Consider the following 18,894-nt stretch of genomic DNA (forward strand, 5'->3'; position numbering starts at 1 on the left):
TAGTCTTCGATGAGACTGTGTTTTTCATTGAGACTTTCTTTTTTCCTGTCATGATGATTTGCACTCAGGACAAACCTCAGGGAGCCAGCTGGAAGCACTGGCAAAGTAGTCTGTTATGTGAGTAAAGAAGAAAAAAATAAAAGGACCTAAAAAGTGCAAGTGGACTACTTGATTACTATAATCAAATTATTTCAACAGCATAGCATTTGGAACTCATATAGGAATGATTGTGCCCTAAGAATTTTGATCCAGTTGTTATGTTGAGGTGTTGCTGTGAGCCTTTTGCTGATTATCTTGAATTGGGTGCATTTTCACTCTCACTGATTGCTAATAGTTTGATGTCATTAACTACATGCCATCCCATGCAGTGATATGCCTCTGGGGTTAGGGATGGTCATTGTTGGCTGCTTTGCATTCAGCACTTTTCTCTCTTAGCCAGAGTCTCCACTCAACAGCACCATGTGGTTTTAGAAGTAGATTGTCCCACATAACTGTCTCTGCATTTTATCTTATCACATCCACCACTTGAAAGCTTGTGAAGCAAGAGGGGGAGGGGGGGTAACAACTGCATTTCACAAGTACATCCAGTTAAATGCATCACTGGTGCAAACGAGAAAGCACCCTGCATGCTCACGAAACAGCCAGAGCTGATGAGGTGTTTTCTGTGCCATGTGTCATTTAAACTTACAAGGCTATTGAACTCCTCTCTGTTTCAGCTGAGACTGCAATCAATTAACTTTAACTGTCAATGGGTGTTGTGAATTATTCAAAAGCAGGAGAGGAAGTGTAAGATGGTTTGTGGGAGGGACATCAGTCTAATAAGATAGTGGGTCTGTGACTTAGAATCTTGGCTCTCTTGCACTGTTTATTAATGCAGTTGTGTAATAAGTATTCAAGAATACTGATTGTTTGATTTGGTGCTTTACAGTTAGTTAGAGGAGGGTAAAAGTAATAGGGAATACTTTGTCAAATGAATGGGTGTAAATAAATAAATAATAATAAATCAAAAAAACATTTTAAACATTAGTTTATGTTCTCAATTGCTAAATTTAATTATTCTTCAATTCGGCATGATGTTCATTTCGTAAATTATGGTTCCATTCAGAGTAAAATGGCAGTAAAGAAGGGTATGCTTTCACCCAGGTGTCCCACTGGAATGCAAAATGTTGACTTATTTTAAGTTACTGACCAAGTTACCTAATTTGAGATAGTTAATATGTTTTTTTTATGTTTGCAAGTCTTTGCAAGGTTACACAGTTACCTACTGAACTTGGAGGATGGATTGATTGACCCATCACTGTGCTGAACCATCACAAAACAGTAGTTGCGAGTCGTAAATCCACAATAGTGAGTTGAAAGGTGGTAAAATGCTCTGAAAAGCTGGCGATAATTATCTGTGAGTTTGTAATCTCGACTGCCCCCTTCCACAGTCATTTGACCCATTGTTAGTATAAATATATATATATCGACAGGTGCAGCGGCCATGCATATTCCTGCATATTTATGAAATAGCACATACATGCTGGCGTCTTAATATGAAAATGAACCATTATTAAACAAAATCACCTCTCCCGCTGTGGTTCTTCAGTTTGCTCAGACATCTAACACCAGCTAACAGTGGATGATCATGTTTGCTGTGACTCCTTTGACTCATAGGTGAACAAAGCAATTTACAGGCCACACATCATTCCCCCTCTTTACAATCAGGCTGACGCTATTTCATATTTACAGTTTGCAGATTCAGCAGAGCATTTGAGATAATTAAAATTCATCGTGCTTTGATGAGTTGGTCCACTGTTGATTTCCCCCAGTACTTTCAAGGGCACAATTTCCATACATGCTTGTTATTTAGAAAATAAAAATTTTTGCGAAAGCTTTTTGACCTTTTTTTGGAGCACTTATTGTCATTGTATAAAGGGCATAATGCCACTGTTGTCCTGGTCCATGGTCATGTGCTGATTTTGTCACCCTTGAAAATCCAATCCTATTTCTCATCTGCAAAGAAGCAGAACTTAATTGGAGACACTGACAAATCTCTGCTACTACAGCCACTTGTCTTTGCTGTTATCTCAACCCTATGCCACACAGTCGCATTTTTAAATGCATGTTGCATTTTTACAATGCATGTTGCATTTTTAAATGCGTCCATAGCAGCATCTAAAGTGAAAAATCTCTGTTCTCCGCATATGTTGAGACTAGGGTTGTAAACGATAAACCGATGCGACCGGGTATTCGGTTCAACAAGTGAGAGATACGGCTGCATCGGTAGCAGCCTCCTCAATCGATACGAATTATCAATGGATTCCTAGATGAATCGGTTACAGAGTCATGGATCGAGTATCGCGAGACTTTGAAGCGGTCGGCGGCATCATATCTATGGGCGGCATTACACCAGCGTCTCTAAAACAACGCGAGAGCTGAAGCTGCCGGTGAAACGCCGTAGATGCCTAGCTGGTATGAGTTATAAACAAGGGACAACACAGAACATGGAGGAGGTGGTGCAACGCTGCCGTGTGACTGCAGGCACTCCACGACCGCACGTGAGAGACGGACGGCTTTGAATGTCGATCGCTTGTGTCTCAACTTACGCCACAAGAGGCGGCCGCAGCACGGGTAGCGTCCACGACACTGTCCTGTGACCGCCATCCAACGATTCAGCCAGACTTTTTTTTGGTCCATATCTAAAAATAAATACATTGACATGTGATTTTGTTGTTCTGGTTGTTTGTTTTTTTTGCCAGTGCCATACAGCCACAATGCTTGGGGATATGTGGTATTTGAAAAGAAACTAAAGTACTGTCACTTTCATAGAATCGGCTTCTTTATTTTATAAAATATCTACAACAAATATTAACCGTAGAATCGAATCGTATCGTTCTTACACTGTATGGAATCGATTTGAATCGAATCGGTCTGTAATAAAAGGATATCGTTTTTGAATCGAATCGTAACCTGTGTATCTAGATGCATATCGAACCGTTTATCACAAAGAGATGTGCAACCCTAGTTGAGACGCGTTCATCGGTGCAGTGTCAAATTTGATAATGATGAAGTTGATGGACATGTGACTCATTTAATATTCATAAACCTTTAATAAACAAGGGAGCAGCGCTCTGTGCAACAGCAGGGGGCGGGGCTTCAAGGCTCTGCAGATTGAGTCGAACATTTTGTCCACATCGGGCCTTAACAGGCTGCGGCTCATTGACTGCAGTTCACTTATGCTGCTGTGTGATGGGTATACTAACGTAACAGTTAAACTCTTCTTCACTTCTCTGGAGTCAATGAACCATTCTAGATTTTGAATGGGCAGTAATAAAAATGGTTTTCTTTTTCAACTACAGGGTCTCCATCTTGGACAACGGTAACCTTCGGGTATGGAATGCAACCAAATCAGATGCAGGCCTCTACACCTGTGTGGCCAAAAACCGGTTTGGCGTGGCAAGCAGCACGGGAAGTGTCACCGTCAAAGGTATTTCCTATTCCCTCATTACATTTTATAACTGCCTCTGTTGCAGTTCAGTCAGCAGGGACCCTGACCAATAAAGTGCTGGACACCTTTTTACAATGCTTTTTTTTTTTTTCACTCAGACAGCCCTCAGATAGAGTTGCTTGATGTTTCGTTCCGCTTCTTGAAAAACTAACCTGAAACTAACCTGAAATATTCGATTAAATAAATAAAACATGAACAACACAGAGAAGAAGAACACTGATTTTTGAAGCCTCCAACCACCTCCTTCACTCCGTCTTCAGTAGAGCTTTTTCTCTGTGCTGTCACCACTGGAGAGGCAGACACACCTCGGTTGCTTTGTCTGTTTGCAGAAAACTTTCAGCTCACTGCCTCGGTGCCTCCAGTCCTGACAGAGGATATACTGCGTGGCTGTGAGGCCTGGTTTTGTTAGATAATCGGGGCTGAAGATTGTATTTCTGCCCTGGCACTATGACTTATTATACTCTACATCAGAGAGCAGAGTCTTGCTTGCTGTAACTAAGGGTGTAAATATTGTTGCTTACACTGACCTGTTACTGAAACTGACCTTGCTATATCAGATCACTTCTGGGTTTGTTTGGGGTTTTTTTTTTTGTACTCTGAGTATAACTACTTAAGTGCACATAATCCTGTTAAAAAGCAGTACGTCAAGGAGAATATCTGTGCATTGTCTACCCTCACTTTACCCTCTGTGAATGAGCTTCCAGACCATTTCAATGACAATATTGACAATATCATTGCTTCTGCTCGGGTTAAATCATTCTCTGGCAAACAAAAAGCACCATGAACTAATGCTGAATCAGTAATGATCCTGAAAAGAGATGAGGAAAAGCAGAGCAAACACATTTGCGACCAAAGGAACTTTATTTTTGTGATGATTTTGGCCGTCATTGTGGAGAAAAGCCATGGTGAAAATCTCTTTTCCTGCAGCAGAGTCTGACAGTTATCCCCGATCAGTCCCGGTTCTGGTTTCCCTGTGCCTCCCTTCCCTCTAGACCTGGGCCTTCAGTAGTATGGTGTTGGTTTTGGCTCCCAGCAATGAGACGAAGCTCTCCTCCTGCTTGGATGAGGAGCCTCTGCTGCCGGGCGCAAAGCTCTCAACCTGCTGCCGGAGCTCTAACTGCAGGTCAAAGGCGGCAGCAAAGCAGGATTTGCGCCTATCTGGGGGCTCTGATGGAGTCTGAGTTGAAGGAGTTTGTCGTGAACCTGCATGCATCGTCGGATGTTGCAGGGAATCTGATTGAAATAGCCAGTGTTCTCATTGATGGTCTTTTATAATGTGTAGGTCTTACCTGATTAATTACCAGTTCCTTGTAATAACTTCCAAATAAAACCCAACATTTAGAATTTAGAACTGAGAATGAGTAAGCAATCATTCTTCTCTAACATCATCAGCAACAATGTGAATAATGCACACACTCTTTTTTGCACTATTGATGGGCTGATCAATCACTCGAAACCAATTGCATCTGAACTCTACCTCTGACAAATACAGTAAGCTTGTTTACTTCCTCAGTAATGAAATTATAGGGACGTAATCAGCCATTAATAGTTAAATGTCATACAAATCAATTCCCATTTGCAACCAACTCGAGGGAATATGGTAGAAATGTTATTGTCTACAGAACCTCTCAGTCAGCTCATTCACAAAGCAACTGCTGGAGTCCTAACAAAGACCAATACATCTCCAAACATTTCAGCAGTGGCCAGGTATCCTCCAATGTGTCAGAGAAGAGTGTTTCAAGTGCTGCTTGTCTACAGGTCTCTAAAAAACACACACACACACACACACATGACTGTCTTTTACAATATGAGCCCTCTCAGCCTTTTGGGCCCCTAACTGTTCCCAGAGGGCAAATCAACATGGAGAAGCACCGTAGTTACCGTGCACCACAGAGCTGGAACAAACCTCCAGAGGATATTGGACTTGTACCAAATTTGACCACCTTTTGAATAAAGGATAAAACCGTTTCTGCAACCTTAAACCTTAAATACTCATCATCAACCATCTTGCCCTCCATGTGTTCCTGTGTATGTTCATATTTTAATTTCCTTGAAAAAACGGTTTCTATTCTTTTAATCTGCATTTGATTATTTTTAACTACTTTCCTTGGTTAATGGTCTTTTAGTATGAAATAATTTGGGTTTAAAGTGCAGTGCATTTGGTGGTTTCATTCCATGCACACTGCTATTTTGTCCACTGGGAACTTCTCGCCTCCTCTAGTTCCTGGGGGATTTGCTGACATATTCAGTGAACTATACCCTCATTGTGACCTCCTTTTCACAGAGGTTGCACAGTTCATTTGTGTTATTGTTATTTGTTCTGCCTTGACCTTCCTAGTTGGCTGGCTTCTGTAGATTTAAAGAATTATTGATCTTCATTATATAGAAGTGAGAAAAGTTCACGTCTCATATTTCACAAAGTTTGGTATAGATTTACATGCATATTTCAACAGATTATTGGAAATCTTAACATCAAATGAGACAAATCAGACAGCTGCCACTGCAGTTCTTCAGTTTCACTACAAGCAGCGTATTCTGGGATGTCAAGGCAAACCCTGTTGACACATTCACTCAGAACCTTCATTCACCTACCTGAGAGAGAATATGGTTCAGTATAATCACATGTAAACAATCAATACACACATGGTTTCCCTAAATTGGTATTGAGGATACCTTTGACCTGTTAAGCAATGAATTGCACACGATACAGGGGGGGAACAAATAATAAAGTGGTGCCAAAATCCTTCATATTCCCCAGACCATATCAGAAATGCTGTGTGTTTTCCATCACTCCTTGAAGGTAAATCATTTTTTCATGAAGTCTCGTAGATAGAGCTTCTTCTTCTGTAGTTTATCATGTTTTCCTCAGAGATTCAATCCGTTCAATTGTCTTTCTTCTACATGTTGGCGATCTGTAAAATTGGTAAAATCCTTTGAAATGTCGTGCTCTGCTAGAAAACCGTTCTAATTTTTTTCCTCACACAAGTCCTATGGAAAATGTTATCATTTGTTAGCCCCATAGGGAAGTGTTTGTTTGAATATTTAAAAACAGTAATTGATGTCAACTTGAATAACAGTAAGAGGAATGTCCTGTATCTATACAATAATTTCCTTTTAAGCAGAAAATGCATCTCATAATGGAGTTTAAAAAAAAAAACAAAGACTCCAGACCAGCTCTTCCTTCTGTAAATCACTATCAATGCATGTTTCCTTTTAATGTTAAATTATAAAAGACAGATTTCATATATTATGAATGATTGAAAGTCAGCACCAGTCAAGGATGTGGGGAAAGCTTAGAGTGCACCTCACTGCTGATTTATGCTGATGCCTTGCTTTGCATCCCATTGATGACTCTTGCCTTTTCCACAAAAATAGTCAGTAATCTTTGCCTAATTGAAGTGAAGACATTTTTGACAGAAAATGTCAGTGTATTTATATTTTTGCACGTGACCATGTTCATTGGTGCGACATTTTAAGCACAGAGCTCAAGTTTGTGCCATAATAAAAAGCACATCATTGGTATTGGTATACTCAGTTACACTCCACACTCCGTTTGCCCATTCATCACACACTGTGAAATGAAAACGGGCGGGGGTGGGGGGGTGTGTTCAGGTTGATGGCCTATATGTGGTTTTCCAATCAAGCTGCAAGGAAACACACCCGCATCTTCTAAGCGTCAATAGACACCGCCGTTATCCACTTATTATTCTTGTGAAAGGGAATATGAGTTTTATTTGACACCCTCTCTCACTTGCATCCTTTCCATCATCCTACGTTGAAGCTGTTTTCTGCCGCCGATGTGCAAATGTTCCCTGTATATGATCTCGTGCCTTTCTGTCACAATCGATATTGTTTGGAAAATGGGACGGGGTAATTTACATGCACTATTTCATTGAGGATTGAAAATCTGTTTAGCGAAGAGAAATGTGTGTTGCCGGAGCAGCCCTTATGGGAGATGACAGTAGTTTATTCAAATTGACTTTGGTGATATGAATGCAGAAAAATACCTGTCAAAAAACGGTCGGCGTCTCCTGCTGTGAAAAAGCCACCTAGCAAACAGTGGCGGCGCAGTCACAACAGATGAGCCCTGTTAATGTCCCCATTATTCCAACACTGGGGGGATATTAGCAGATTAATTGCACTTGATTATAGACATGCTCTTTGAATTTTGATGACATTGGAGATGTGCCGTTGCAATTAGGGTTGCCTCCCATGATTGCAGATGGTCAGCAAAGTCAAAACTTCTGAGCTGCGTTCACTTCTGTTTGCCTCTGTAAACCCTGAAGGGAATTCACCTCCCCACTACTGTGACACATCTTTGCATATGTATTTGCTCTGAAGGTGTTTTGAAAGCAAATTATACATATTTGTGTGGTTATTGTATCGTGTTCTTATTGTATAGATTCCAATTAAATATAGTTCAGACATTTATGTTCCCCTCAGGATGAATTGTTTTTATTTTATCGCTTGAATTTTCCTCTGGTGCCATCATGAGGTAAAAATTATAACGCGTCCAATACTTTGCTATATTACCAAATACATGTTGAACCAAAACCATGACGTCAGCCAAAGCCTATGCTTTGTGCTTAGTGCTATTTAGGGAATATTAGCATGCTAACACGCCTTAACGTGGTTAACATCATCACTGTCATTGTGAGCATGTTAGCATGCTTTTTTTTATTCATTCGCATTCAGAAAATGATTGCTGTTAAAAAGAGAAAAGTAAAAAGTCTGCTGCCATAGAGATGTGAGCAGCGTACATTTCCACAGACCTCTGCTGGAAGACATTCATGGTATTGCACTTGGTCGTATCAACACAATCAACTTGGTCAGTGCTCCGAAACTTCAAACTAAACTATGACGTTCTCCGTAACCCTCTAGCATCAGATTTGCACTTGTGAGAGAAGGCGTGTCAATATACGCTTGTTACATGTATAGGAATAGAGCATGACTTGCGTAACTAATGACACGAGTAAGTGACAACCGAATCACATGACTGAATGGACCTGCAATTCAATACTGCTTTGCTAGTCTTTTCAACCACTCAAGGCACTTTACACTACATTCAGTCTAAACCCATTCACACACATTCATACACTGATGGCACAGCCTTGGGGGGCTACAATGGGGTTCAGTATCTTGCCCAAGGACACTTCTGCATGTGGTCTTGGAATTGAGCTGCCCATCTTCCAATTGGACTCGCTCTACCTCTGAGCCACAGACTAACACCTGACAAGCAACTCACATTGCTTACAACTGACATGACTGTTAGCTTTACTTTACTTTATACTACTTCAGTTGCTCTAGTCATAATGGCGAGGGTGGTTTGGGTGCATTAATGTGCTAGGAGCACATAAGGAGCGTCAGATGCAGAGGAGCACTGACCAAGCTGTTATTTGACTTGTTTGAAGTGATAACAGGTTGGTTTTACACTTGAAAACGTCAACTGCTGCCTCAACAGGTAAGCTGGTTTGTGACATTTTACTCTTTATATACTTTGGTGGTTTAAAGGGTTAGTTTGGGTTTACCAAAGCCACACAGTAACACAAACAAGCTAACTGATGAGGTAGATCAGATTCAGTTCCTGGTCAGAAAGGGCAGTCCGACAGAAAATATTCTAAATATAGCATACATTTAAACTGATATAAATTGTTTTATGTGACTCACGCACATTTTGCTGCTAAACTCAACCACTGCAGTACATTACTTAGCATCTTACCTCTTTCAAAGTGGGGGCGTGTTCACCATCTATTTATACACTGACTATGGATAAGTACCTCATACAACATCACTTCAAAAATCATGAACCATTGCTTTAAGGGAAAGTTCAAACCCTGCACAAATTGGGTGTGGATTTTGGATTAGGTTTTTGGAAAGTTATATAAATGATCCATTTTTTGGCTTTTGGTGGTGTGAGACAGAAGATAAATCGTCTGATCAGTTGCTTGGCTAGAAAAACATTGCAGTTTTAGATCAATGTATGGGAGGTGCTTTTCTAATCAAACCCTTTCGTCCATGTTGACTGCCAGCAACTATGTGAAATAGATGCGATGTGTGACTCCTGACAGCCATATAGAACAAAATAATGAGCAGCCATCTGTCAGTGATCACCAGCAGGTCGCTACAGATGTGCCAATGCACAGCCTACCAATACAGCATTGAGTGCATCTTTTTGGCATCTGTTGGGCAATGTACACAAGCTTTTTTGACGTTTGTCCTTGAAAGACCTTTGATTTGTGCTTTGTAAAATAAGTGGCGTTCAAAAAAGCGCGTAGGAGGAGTTTGTGCTGGGCTGATGAAAGCAATCTTTTTTGGTTTGTCGATTTGAAAAGCAAAGGGATAAAAAAATGGTGATGGAATGATTTCTTTTCATAAAAGTCACCACTCTTTTGTTCCAAAATGACCAGATACTCTGAGGATTGAATGGCTTTTTCAGCAACAAGGAATTTGATGCATGTTATACTGATTTATCTTCAAATACATGATATGAACCATCACCCTATCTGTAGCTTTTTAGAAAAAGGTCTTTCACCTGCCAGTGAAAAACATTTTCCTTTACAAGTTTTTGCTTGTTTTGAAGCTGCCTCTGCATCATCTGCCTGAATCTCAGTTTGAAGGACTTAAGAGGGTTGAGGTGAAGCCTTTCTCTGGTAAATTTGTTTTCAAAATCCCCGGATCACGTGCCCCGTGGCTCTTCAATGCCCTCCACTATGCATTATTCAAGCTCACATCACTCACTGTGTGTGGAAAAAATTACAGTGTCTATACACTCAAGGGGAATACACGCTAACACATTACAGCTTTAGACCATTAAAGCTGGGAGCGATTCTCCATGGCCGGGGTGAGCGTGAGCATTATTCATGATGGTTGCTGTTTTTGTGAATACTGGTGAAACTGGCCTCCGAGAGGAACAGGGAATCTTTGGTAAGTGTTAGCTAGCTCTGTTTTCTGGTCAAACATATGTTACGGGGGAAGTGTTGGCCCACCATGCATAGCACTTTGTCACTGGAGACCATGACAATGTTTTTTTTAGAAAGGCTCTGTTTTAAAGGTCCCTTATTTTATCATCATCCAATCATTTTCCAGTTTACTGAAAATAACTATAACTAATTGACCTCCACTAAGTCCCTTCCTCTGCAACTCAACCCCTGTAACTCAACACAAGGGCAGGTACACTCGTCGCAGCAGGTTAACAAAAGACACCACTCTTGATGTGCTATAGATAAACTGAGGGCATAACACTCACTTAAATATATCATGATGGCCTAGTGAATGTTTGGGCTATTTCTTCGGGTTAAGTTGGACGTTTGGGACTCTGCTATTGTCAGGAAAGCCCTTTGTCTGTGTGACAAGGAAAGCACGTTAATAACAGCGACTTCACACAGAAGCTCTGGCTTGGGGGGCCCCTTAGCCCTTGAGACCAGGGCCTGGGGCCCCCTGGGTCAGAGGTACACCCATGCGAGTAAAGAGTATCAATATTATCAACATTTAACCATAACTACCTCAAATTCAACATAAAAACTGCCTGAAAATGAAGAAGATCTAAAAACAATTGCCTGGGAGTCTGTAAAGCAGAATCACATAGTCTTTGGACCCTGGTCACAGCTGGCTGATGCTACGCTAATATTGGCCTGTCTGGGATTTAGTGATCCCAGGTTAATTGACTTACATAGGACAAGACCAAGCTGAGACTATATTTCCAACTTTTGATTGCATTAAAAAGGGGAAAACATATTTTTATTGATATGTATGTATGTCTATCTGGATTATAAATTACACCTCTGGTTATATCTGGGGAAAAGAAAAGAGGGTACCACAACATTGTGACACTTCCAGTCAAAAGGGACTGTTTTAAGCATGCCAGAAAGGGAGATGCCAGGACACAGGAGCAGGTGCTCGAACTAGTATACTCACAACATAAATTATTTCAAAACCTTACCATATCTTAACAAAAAGAGTTATATGGATAGTCCTGGAAGACTAATCATGTGCGCATGTTTATGAATGGGATGAGCTCAGAAATACCCTAATGATTTTCTCTAAAATAGTTTTCATAATTTCTTTTATTTTCAGATGAAGAATAGGATGTTTACAACTAAACAGTGAGGGTTATTTTAGCTGAAATTCAACATTTTGTATGTCTACAAATATGTTATCAACCTTATTTCTTACAGTTCCTTTCCTTCAGTCACTTTTTTTTACTTACTTTACATAACATACTGTACATTGGTTTTGACACATTTAATTAATTTATAGTTGGTTATTCATGGTAATGTGTAGCAACTGGTAACTGTGGAGATAACACAAGAGTAGGAAACTGAAACTCGTCAACGGCGGTTTGACCCACCTCAGCATCAGTAGCCGCGGTGCCACCCAGTCTGTCGCTCTCTGTCTTGTCTCTGATTGACCCTGTTAAGTGAGTGGGTTACTGTCCTCACATTTACAGTGGCAGCAGGTAACAAGGCATTATACAAGATGAAAATCAATCAAATTATACTCAGGAGCCCAGTGTGTGGTTGTGTAACCAACCTTGGTTGTCCATATAATCTGTCACAAATGATGACAGAGGAGGGTAATAAGAGAGCATATTCCCATCATTGTCACAGTGAATCCCTGGAGACAGTAAGAGACCGGGCAGCACACGCCACAAGGAGATGAGTTCATGTTAGGATAGAGACTAATAAACTAATCCTGCTGGAGGAGTAATACACATTTATAGTATGTTTCCATGTTGCAGAGATGGATTATTTAGACTATCGCCATATAAAATAGCTTTGCAAGACTTGGAAGTGTGTTTCTTACCCTGAGGTTTTCCGTTTCCTTCCTGCACTTGTTTTACAAGGTGTAACCGTCTTTTAAAAACAGAGCAGACACAGTAGATGCAGCCCCTTGAATACCTCCTGTGTGTTATTAGCACATTTTTACTGCATCGCCATCCCTCACCAGTTAGCCCTCGCAATAGAGGACTGGGGCTCTCAGACGCTTTTCATTGTGTACATGACAAAAACCTACCAGCTGATAGCATTCTGGCCTGATATCAGAAAGTGTCAAAATCCATTGGGAGCCTATGGTGGTGTGTGTGTGTGTGTGTGTGTGCATGCGTGCATGTATGTGCGTGTGTATGTGTTCACTTTGGATGAAGACTGCACTGCCGGCACATTCTACATGAATCTATGCCTGTCCAGGGATCATTTGCCATGGTTAATTTAGTCTGTGTGCTCAGAGTGGCAATTTCAACCAAGTAATCACAGCACCCCCAAGAGGACGACAGGTGTTGTACACTCTGAGAACAAAGCCTCTCCCACTCATCTCGCCTCTCTCATGTCCTTCCACCTTCCGCCTCCGCTGCTCACACACAAGTACAGATAAAGGACGCTCGCCTTATTCCCTCGCGATGCCATTGTAATGCACTGCAGTCTTGAAAAGGGAGTAGTGGCGATTGGAAGAAGTGCTCACTGCTGTTTACTGTTGTCCTAGCGGTTGCGTTTTGGGAATTCTGGGGCTGATAGGGGAGGGAGGAGTTCCAGGCTGAAGCTGAGCTGTCAGTGACACATGGAGGCTTCTCAAGATGCAGGAGAGACACGTCTCTGAGTCCCCACAGGGACGAGCTCAGGCCGAAACTAATACCAGTTATTGTAGCTGTGCGGCCTAGTTTGCTGTGTGCTCTGTCCCATATATCCTTCTATTAACTGAGTCTGACATATCCATAAGGATGATGGAAGGGCTTGGCTTTTTTTGCAAAGCCATTTCCTGTGCTGAATGATAATGCCTGCAAAACGGGGGCAGGAAAATGTGTTTGATCAAACGTACATGGTGTGTGTTTCAGAGCCGACCGCCATCACCACCCTGCCATCCACGCTGGACATCACCGTGGGGGAGAGCGTGGTCCTGCCCTGTCAAGTGAGCCATGACCCATCTCTGGAGCTGAAGTTCACCTGGTTCTTCAATGAGCAGCTCATCCACTTTGGAAGCCACGGTGGATTTTTTGAAAAAGTGGGAGGTGTAAGTCTATAATCTATTATTGTTTCTGCCATCCTGCATCCTTTTGCAGTATGGGCTGTACAAGCAAACTTCACTCATATGAAACGGTGCAATACACAAGTTGGTATGCGTGTGCACTATTGTAAGTCAATCAGCGACAAGGTATCATCAAAAGACACTTTCCACACGTGTGATTTTTTTTCTCTTCTGAAATAGGATGAAAATTGATTGAATTAAATCTGAAGCCACCAGTCTGCACCTCTATTAGCTGTCACTGAGGCCCACACTAAAACTTGAAATGATCACCTAAAACATCAATAACTGCCCTCACTTAACATAGGCAAAACGATCCACCACTTTATTAAGATCCTCTGACAAGGTCACCACATGCAAATCACTAATCATGAGCTCTGTGATAGCAGGTTTGCTATATTGGATATTGAGCATTTGTGATCCTTGCAGCACAATCTGCTCCATAAACTTTCAGTCGTTTGACGTTCAGAAATCCATCTATTGTCTCAGCTTTCACACCATGTTTTTCAGAAAACGAACCATATTGTGTTGTCTCGAAGAATGCATTTTATTAGCGCGACTGTGCTCTTCTGCTTCAAAAAAGGCATTGATTTATTTTGCAACCCCTTCAGAGATTCCATTGAATAAAGGTCAAGAGGTGACTATGAAGATTCATTGGTACATCAATATTGCACCTTTTCTTCTTTTAGCAGGGTCATAATAAATTCAGCCGCAGTGCAGAGGGAATGTTTGTATCAAGTGTTTTATTTATGGGCAGAAAATTGCTGCCTGTGGTTTATTTTAAAATAAAATTTACATACACACCCTGCAACCACTCTCAGTCAGTCGCTGTACACTTTAAAAGGTTCACAGTTTACATCTCAGCATGTTACACAGGCTTACTTTTTGCTAAAAAAAAAAAAAAATACAAGGCTTCCTCAAAAACTGCAGACATAATGGTTGAAAATACAGCACTGAGGTGCCTTCCCTATGTCTTCTATGATTGAGGTGCCTCTTCTACCATAAATTACAGTCTCGCTAATAAACTGATTGAGCATGCTTGATTAAGCATGACTCATCACTATGTCCCGCCCCCGCTGCTTCTCAACCTGTCAGAGCTACCATGTCGCCCACACTGTTATAACTATACTCCCTGCATGAATATTGTCATCCTCTTTGGAAAAGCAGAAATAGAATTCATTGAGAATCCCAATATGCGTTTGAATGGTATATCGAGGACGTCAAACTGACCCAGCAGTGAAAACGGGTTAAAAAGATAAAGATAGACACTTAAGCCTAACCTTACAGATCACAATACAAAAGGGATTCACCACATCATGTGCTTTTTCTTGCCAGTGTCTGGCAACATTACAAACAATACAACACTACAGAGACAGACCTTTTTGTTACGATCCTTTTTGTTTCACCAGAAACAGCAGCCTTGGCAAGACTCCATTGACAAAAAAAAAACAAAAAAACATTTTTTACCATTTTACTTACTATCATTTTCTACAAACAGGTTTCATTCAAAGTCGACAGAAAACATAAAACTCACCAAACCCTGCATTATATGTGGAAATGTTCTGGCTCCACAGCTGCTTCTCTGATGTCTGACCTTCATTTTGCTCCTCCTGATTTTTTTCACAACACGATGAAGTCAGGTTTTATTTCCACCAGACCAGAGTTGGACAATTGTTGAGAAAGTGGAAAGATGAATCAAGGCAGTTTTGGTGAGTTTAATGCTGTTTTGCTTTTTAAGACGCGGTACATTTTTTTTCAATGGAATCCAATTTAGCAAAATATCTGCCGTTTCTGATTAAATAAAATGGGTTTTACTCTTTATCAAAAAGGTCTATATCTGTATGGAACTAGCCACTAGGCTGCGTTTTAACTGTGACTGCTCTACCAAAATCAAGCTATTTGAGCAAGTATGATTCTGTAATGATAGTGGTGAAATAAAGGTGTGGAGTGTGCCCAATATAGAGAGGCCTTTCTGTGTCCTTTTTGAGAATATGGAAGGAAAGTCTGCAATGGGAATTAAGGATCTATTTTTCAAGATACACATACATGAGAATGAGCTTTCCGTTCAGCTGGGTTTGTTCCCATGTGGCGGAGAAATTCAGTATTGTTCTTGAATTACAATAGCTGGAGGCTTATAGTGTTGCTTATGTGTGTGTGTGTGTGTGTGTGTGTGTGTGTGATTGTGCATTCTGTGAATGACAGCAGCATTCGGCAGGAGACATTATGATTCGAAACATCCAGCTGAGGCATGCAGGGAAGTACACGTGTGCCGTGCAAACAAAGGTGGACAGCATCTCCATTGCTGTTGACTTGGTAGTCAGAGGTGAGCACCAATGTTCCTTCTACCTTTTGCTTTCACTGAGAATGAACATGATGCTTCAATTCAAATTTGCCAACGATGACAGATTACCTGCTTGTTTTCAAACAGTTAAATCATTGCTCATTGATCTATTGCTGAAGAAGCAATGGGGGTTTGTTAGTGATTAATGTGTAGTGACTGGTTGTGCCTCCGTGATGAAGAAATAAAAGGACAGAATGAAAAGGGAGGCAAGTAGAAATTTCTCCCTACGAGGTTTAAAGGAAATTTACTGTCTAATTATATCAGATAGCTCCCAAAGGTTTCAATGACTTTGCTAGCTGTAGGTGCTAAAGCCACTGTGACTCTCTTCACCATCTTCCCATCTCTTCCTGATTTACATCCCCCCCCCCCCCCCATCGCTCCTCAACCTCCGTCTGTCCCACTATCTTTCTCTTCTTTTCCCTGCCTGGCTATACCATCTATCAGGTCCCCCAGGGCCCCCTAGCAGCATCCATGTAGAAGAAATCACTGATACCACAGCCTCTCTATCCTGGAGGCCTGGTCCTGATAATCACAGTCCAATTACGGCGTACACCATCCAGGCCAGGACACCATTTTCCCTTGGGTGGCAAGCTGTCACCACAGGTAAGCTCTATCCAACCAGCCGTGGCCTCCTCCAATCACATGGAGGGGTCCGCTCTCCATTCTGCCTCGCCTGTGAGCATATTGGAGATGTAATTTTTACCCCAGCCACAAATGGTACGCAATTGTAGCATGACCATTGACCGCCATTTTATGGGACTCCTGGGACTGCCGGAACGTGTGTCTCATCCAAATGATGAAGCTTGTTGCCTAGGCTGCAATTTGATAGCACGCTCAAGTGATAGCGCCGGCGTAATTTTTCCACCACATCCTCTTTAATGGGGCTCAGCATCCACGCATGATTGCTTGTAATGTGCATTTATCACCCTCATGCATACCTTGTTCTATTGACTTTTCTGCCAATTAAGGACACTTTGATCTGAGATAGTTTTACTGGCCTCATTGACTTACCCCATCAGGATCGTATATATTTAAAGCAGAATTAAATAATGACCTTGCAAGTAGAGAGTAAAGACAATTCCTCCGACAGAAGACATTGTTTTCTTTTTTTTTTTTTTGTAATTTCCATTGGAACACTATACAATAAAACACCTGTTATTAGAGAGCTGAAGGGATCTCCAAATTAGAAACTGAATAATGAGTGTATTTATTTATGTGATTCTTGTGTGTTGTTATCTTGCTTTTTTTAGTTAGTTTGTGCATTATGGGCCCTAGTTTCGTGGCGCAGCGCAGGGCGGCGCAGGGTGGCGGAGCCGGCGTAATGCAAGTTTCGACCCGCGCAGCCTTGCGCACGGTCAAGGTGCGTGTCCACAGGCAGCGGTGTTTCCCCGCGTCCCATTCATTGTCTATAGGTGCGTGTCCACAGGCAGCGGTGTTTCCCCGCGTCCCATTCATTGTCTATGTGAAAAGCTGTGCAATGCATTCTGGTAACGTCGCGGCGAATGTCGAGAGACGGCGCACGAGTTGGCCGCTCCTCATTTGCCTAAAGTTGAAGTCGAATCTACTTTATGCTAATCAGAGGCGCCGGTCTCGACTCGCCGCCTCGGGAACGCTCGCGAACGCTCGCAAAAATGTGTTGTTTAAAGGAGAGTGCCTGTCAATCATCCTCTAGTGGCAGCCCACCAAGCGTGCAATACTGGGAAGCGGCGCGTCCACACGCGTTTAAAATCGCCCCTGTGGACACGTACCTTCAGTTTGGCAGTTTGGTGGATCGCCTGCGCCAAGATGGGTGTGGCGGCGCAGCAGGGGGAGGCGTCACAGATTCAGCTTGGCGTAGCAGAAGTTTCGTGGCAAAAAGCCTCGCCGAGAGTGCGCTGAAAGCCCGCCAGCTCCAACCTGAGGGGTATTCCACCAAACTCGCTAATTAAAGCGGCGCTTACCTGGTTAAGCCTAGTTAGAACTAACGCCAACTTCCACTTGCGGCTAAACCCATTCCATTAACGCATTTCAGCCGCGCCTTGTTGAGGCTAATTCAAGCCAGGTTAACGTTGTCGTGTGTTACGCCGTTCACGGGATATGAAGCCAGACCAGAACCGTGAATGTCGAATCATCGAGAAAATGGCAGAAAAGACCAGCGCAAAAAATATTGATGGAACTGTATGAGGAGTACAAACCCATCATAACCAATAAAGGGAATACTGTAGTGATAAATAAAAATCGTGAGGCTGCTTGGGCAAGAATTACCGAGCGATTAAATACGGAAGTACTGTGAACCTGCAATGCCCACATCCGGGGGCAGGAGCATCACCACTCATCCAACTGGGGGCTTTAGATAATGATATGGCCAGTTGGTCTTAAACAAAATAAACGATTTATTCATATTTTTTTAATTGCAAGCGTGTATTCTTAGACGCTTGATGAAAATATAGTCTGTTTGTACTTGATATATGTAATTTTGGTCATTTTTGGTCTTTCACGTGACGAAATCACGAGGACTAGGCTTGGCGGAACCTTCTGCTGGTACAGTTGTTTCCGACAGACGGACTTCTCTGAAACCCCCGCTAAAGTAAGCCTGATGTTTAGCCTGCCCCAGGGCAGGCTAGTTTGGTCGGATAAATTCCCATGGTCACTTAGCGGAGAGTGCCTCAAGTCACGTTGATGGAACGCAACTCTCGCTAAAGGTAGCGAGGCTTATCGAAATTAGCCCGGCTTTGCACTTAGCGAGTTTGATTGAATACCCCTCTGGTCTACTCTCGGCGCAAGGCGTAAATAAAGTCCATTCATTCAAGGCGAATCACAGCTGGCGGAGTGGAAGTTTGGCGGACCGGCGCGCAGTGCGCACACGTCACCGAGACCTCACAGGCAGGTTTCCACAGTTCCAGGCACATTTAAATGCAATAAATAATCACAACAAACACTATTTAATGCAATTAATCAAATCAACACGTGAATTAATATCTATATAGATTGTCCCGTCACATCTGACGTCAGATCAAAGGCGGATGGCACCGTAACGGAAACTCAGCCTCTCGGACCAAAACATCTCCCT

At 42.0% G+C, this 18,894-nt stretch overlaps 1 protein-coding gene across 1 annotated transcript in view; it reads left to right on the forward strand.

Moving 5' to 3' along the window:
- Positions 1-18,894, forward strand: part of cntn4 (contactin 4) — a 148,559-nt gene that overhangs the window by 119,989 nt on the left and 9,676 nt on the right. Inside the window, exons 12-15 of the mRNA XM_084024040.1 lie at positions 3,342-3,469; positions 13,317-13,492; positions 15,707-15,827; positions 16,290-16,448. Of these exons, the coding sequence (XP_083880166.1) occupies positions 3,342-3,469; positions 13,317-13,492; positions 15,707-15,827; positions 16,290-16,448 (584 nt within the window). The remainder of the gene's footprint in view (positions 1-3,341; positions 3,470-13,316; positions 13,493-15,706; positions 15,828-16,289; positions 16,449-18,894) is intronic.

Source organism: Eutrigla gurnardus (assembly GCF_963514095.1).
Source record: "Eutrigla gurnardus genome assembly, chromosome: 2".
NCBI classification, from domain to species: Eukaryota; Metazoa; Chordata; class Actinopteri; order Perciformes; family Triglidae; genus Eutrigla; species Eutrigla gurnardus.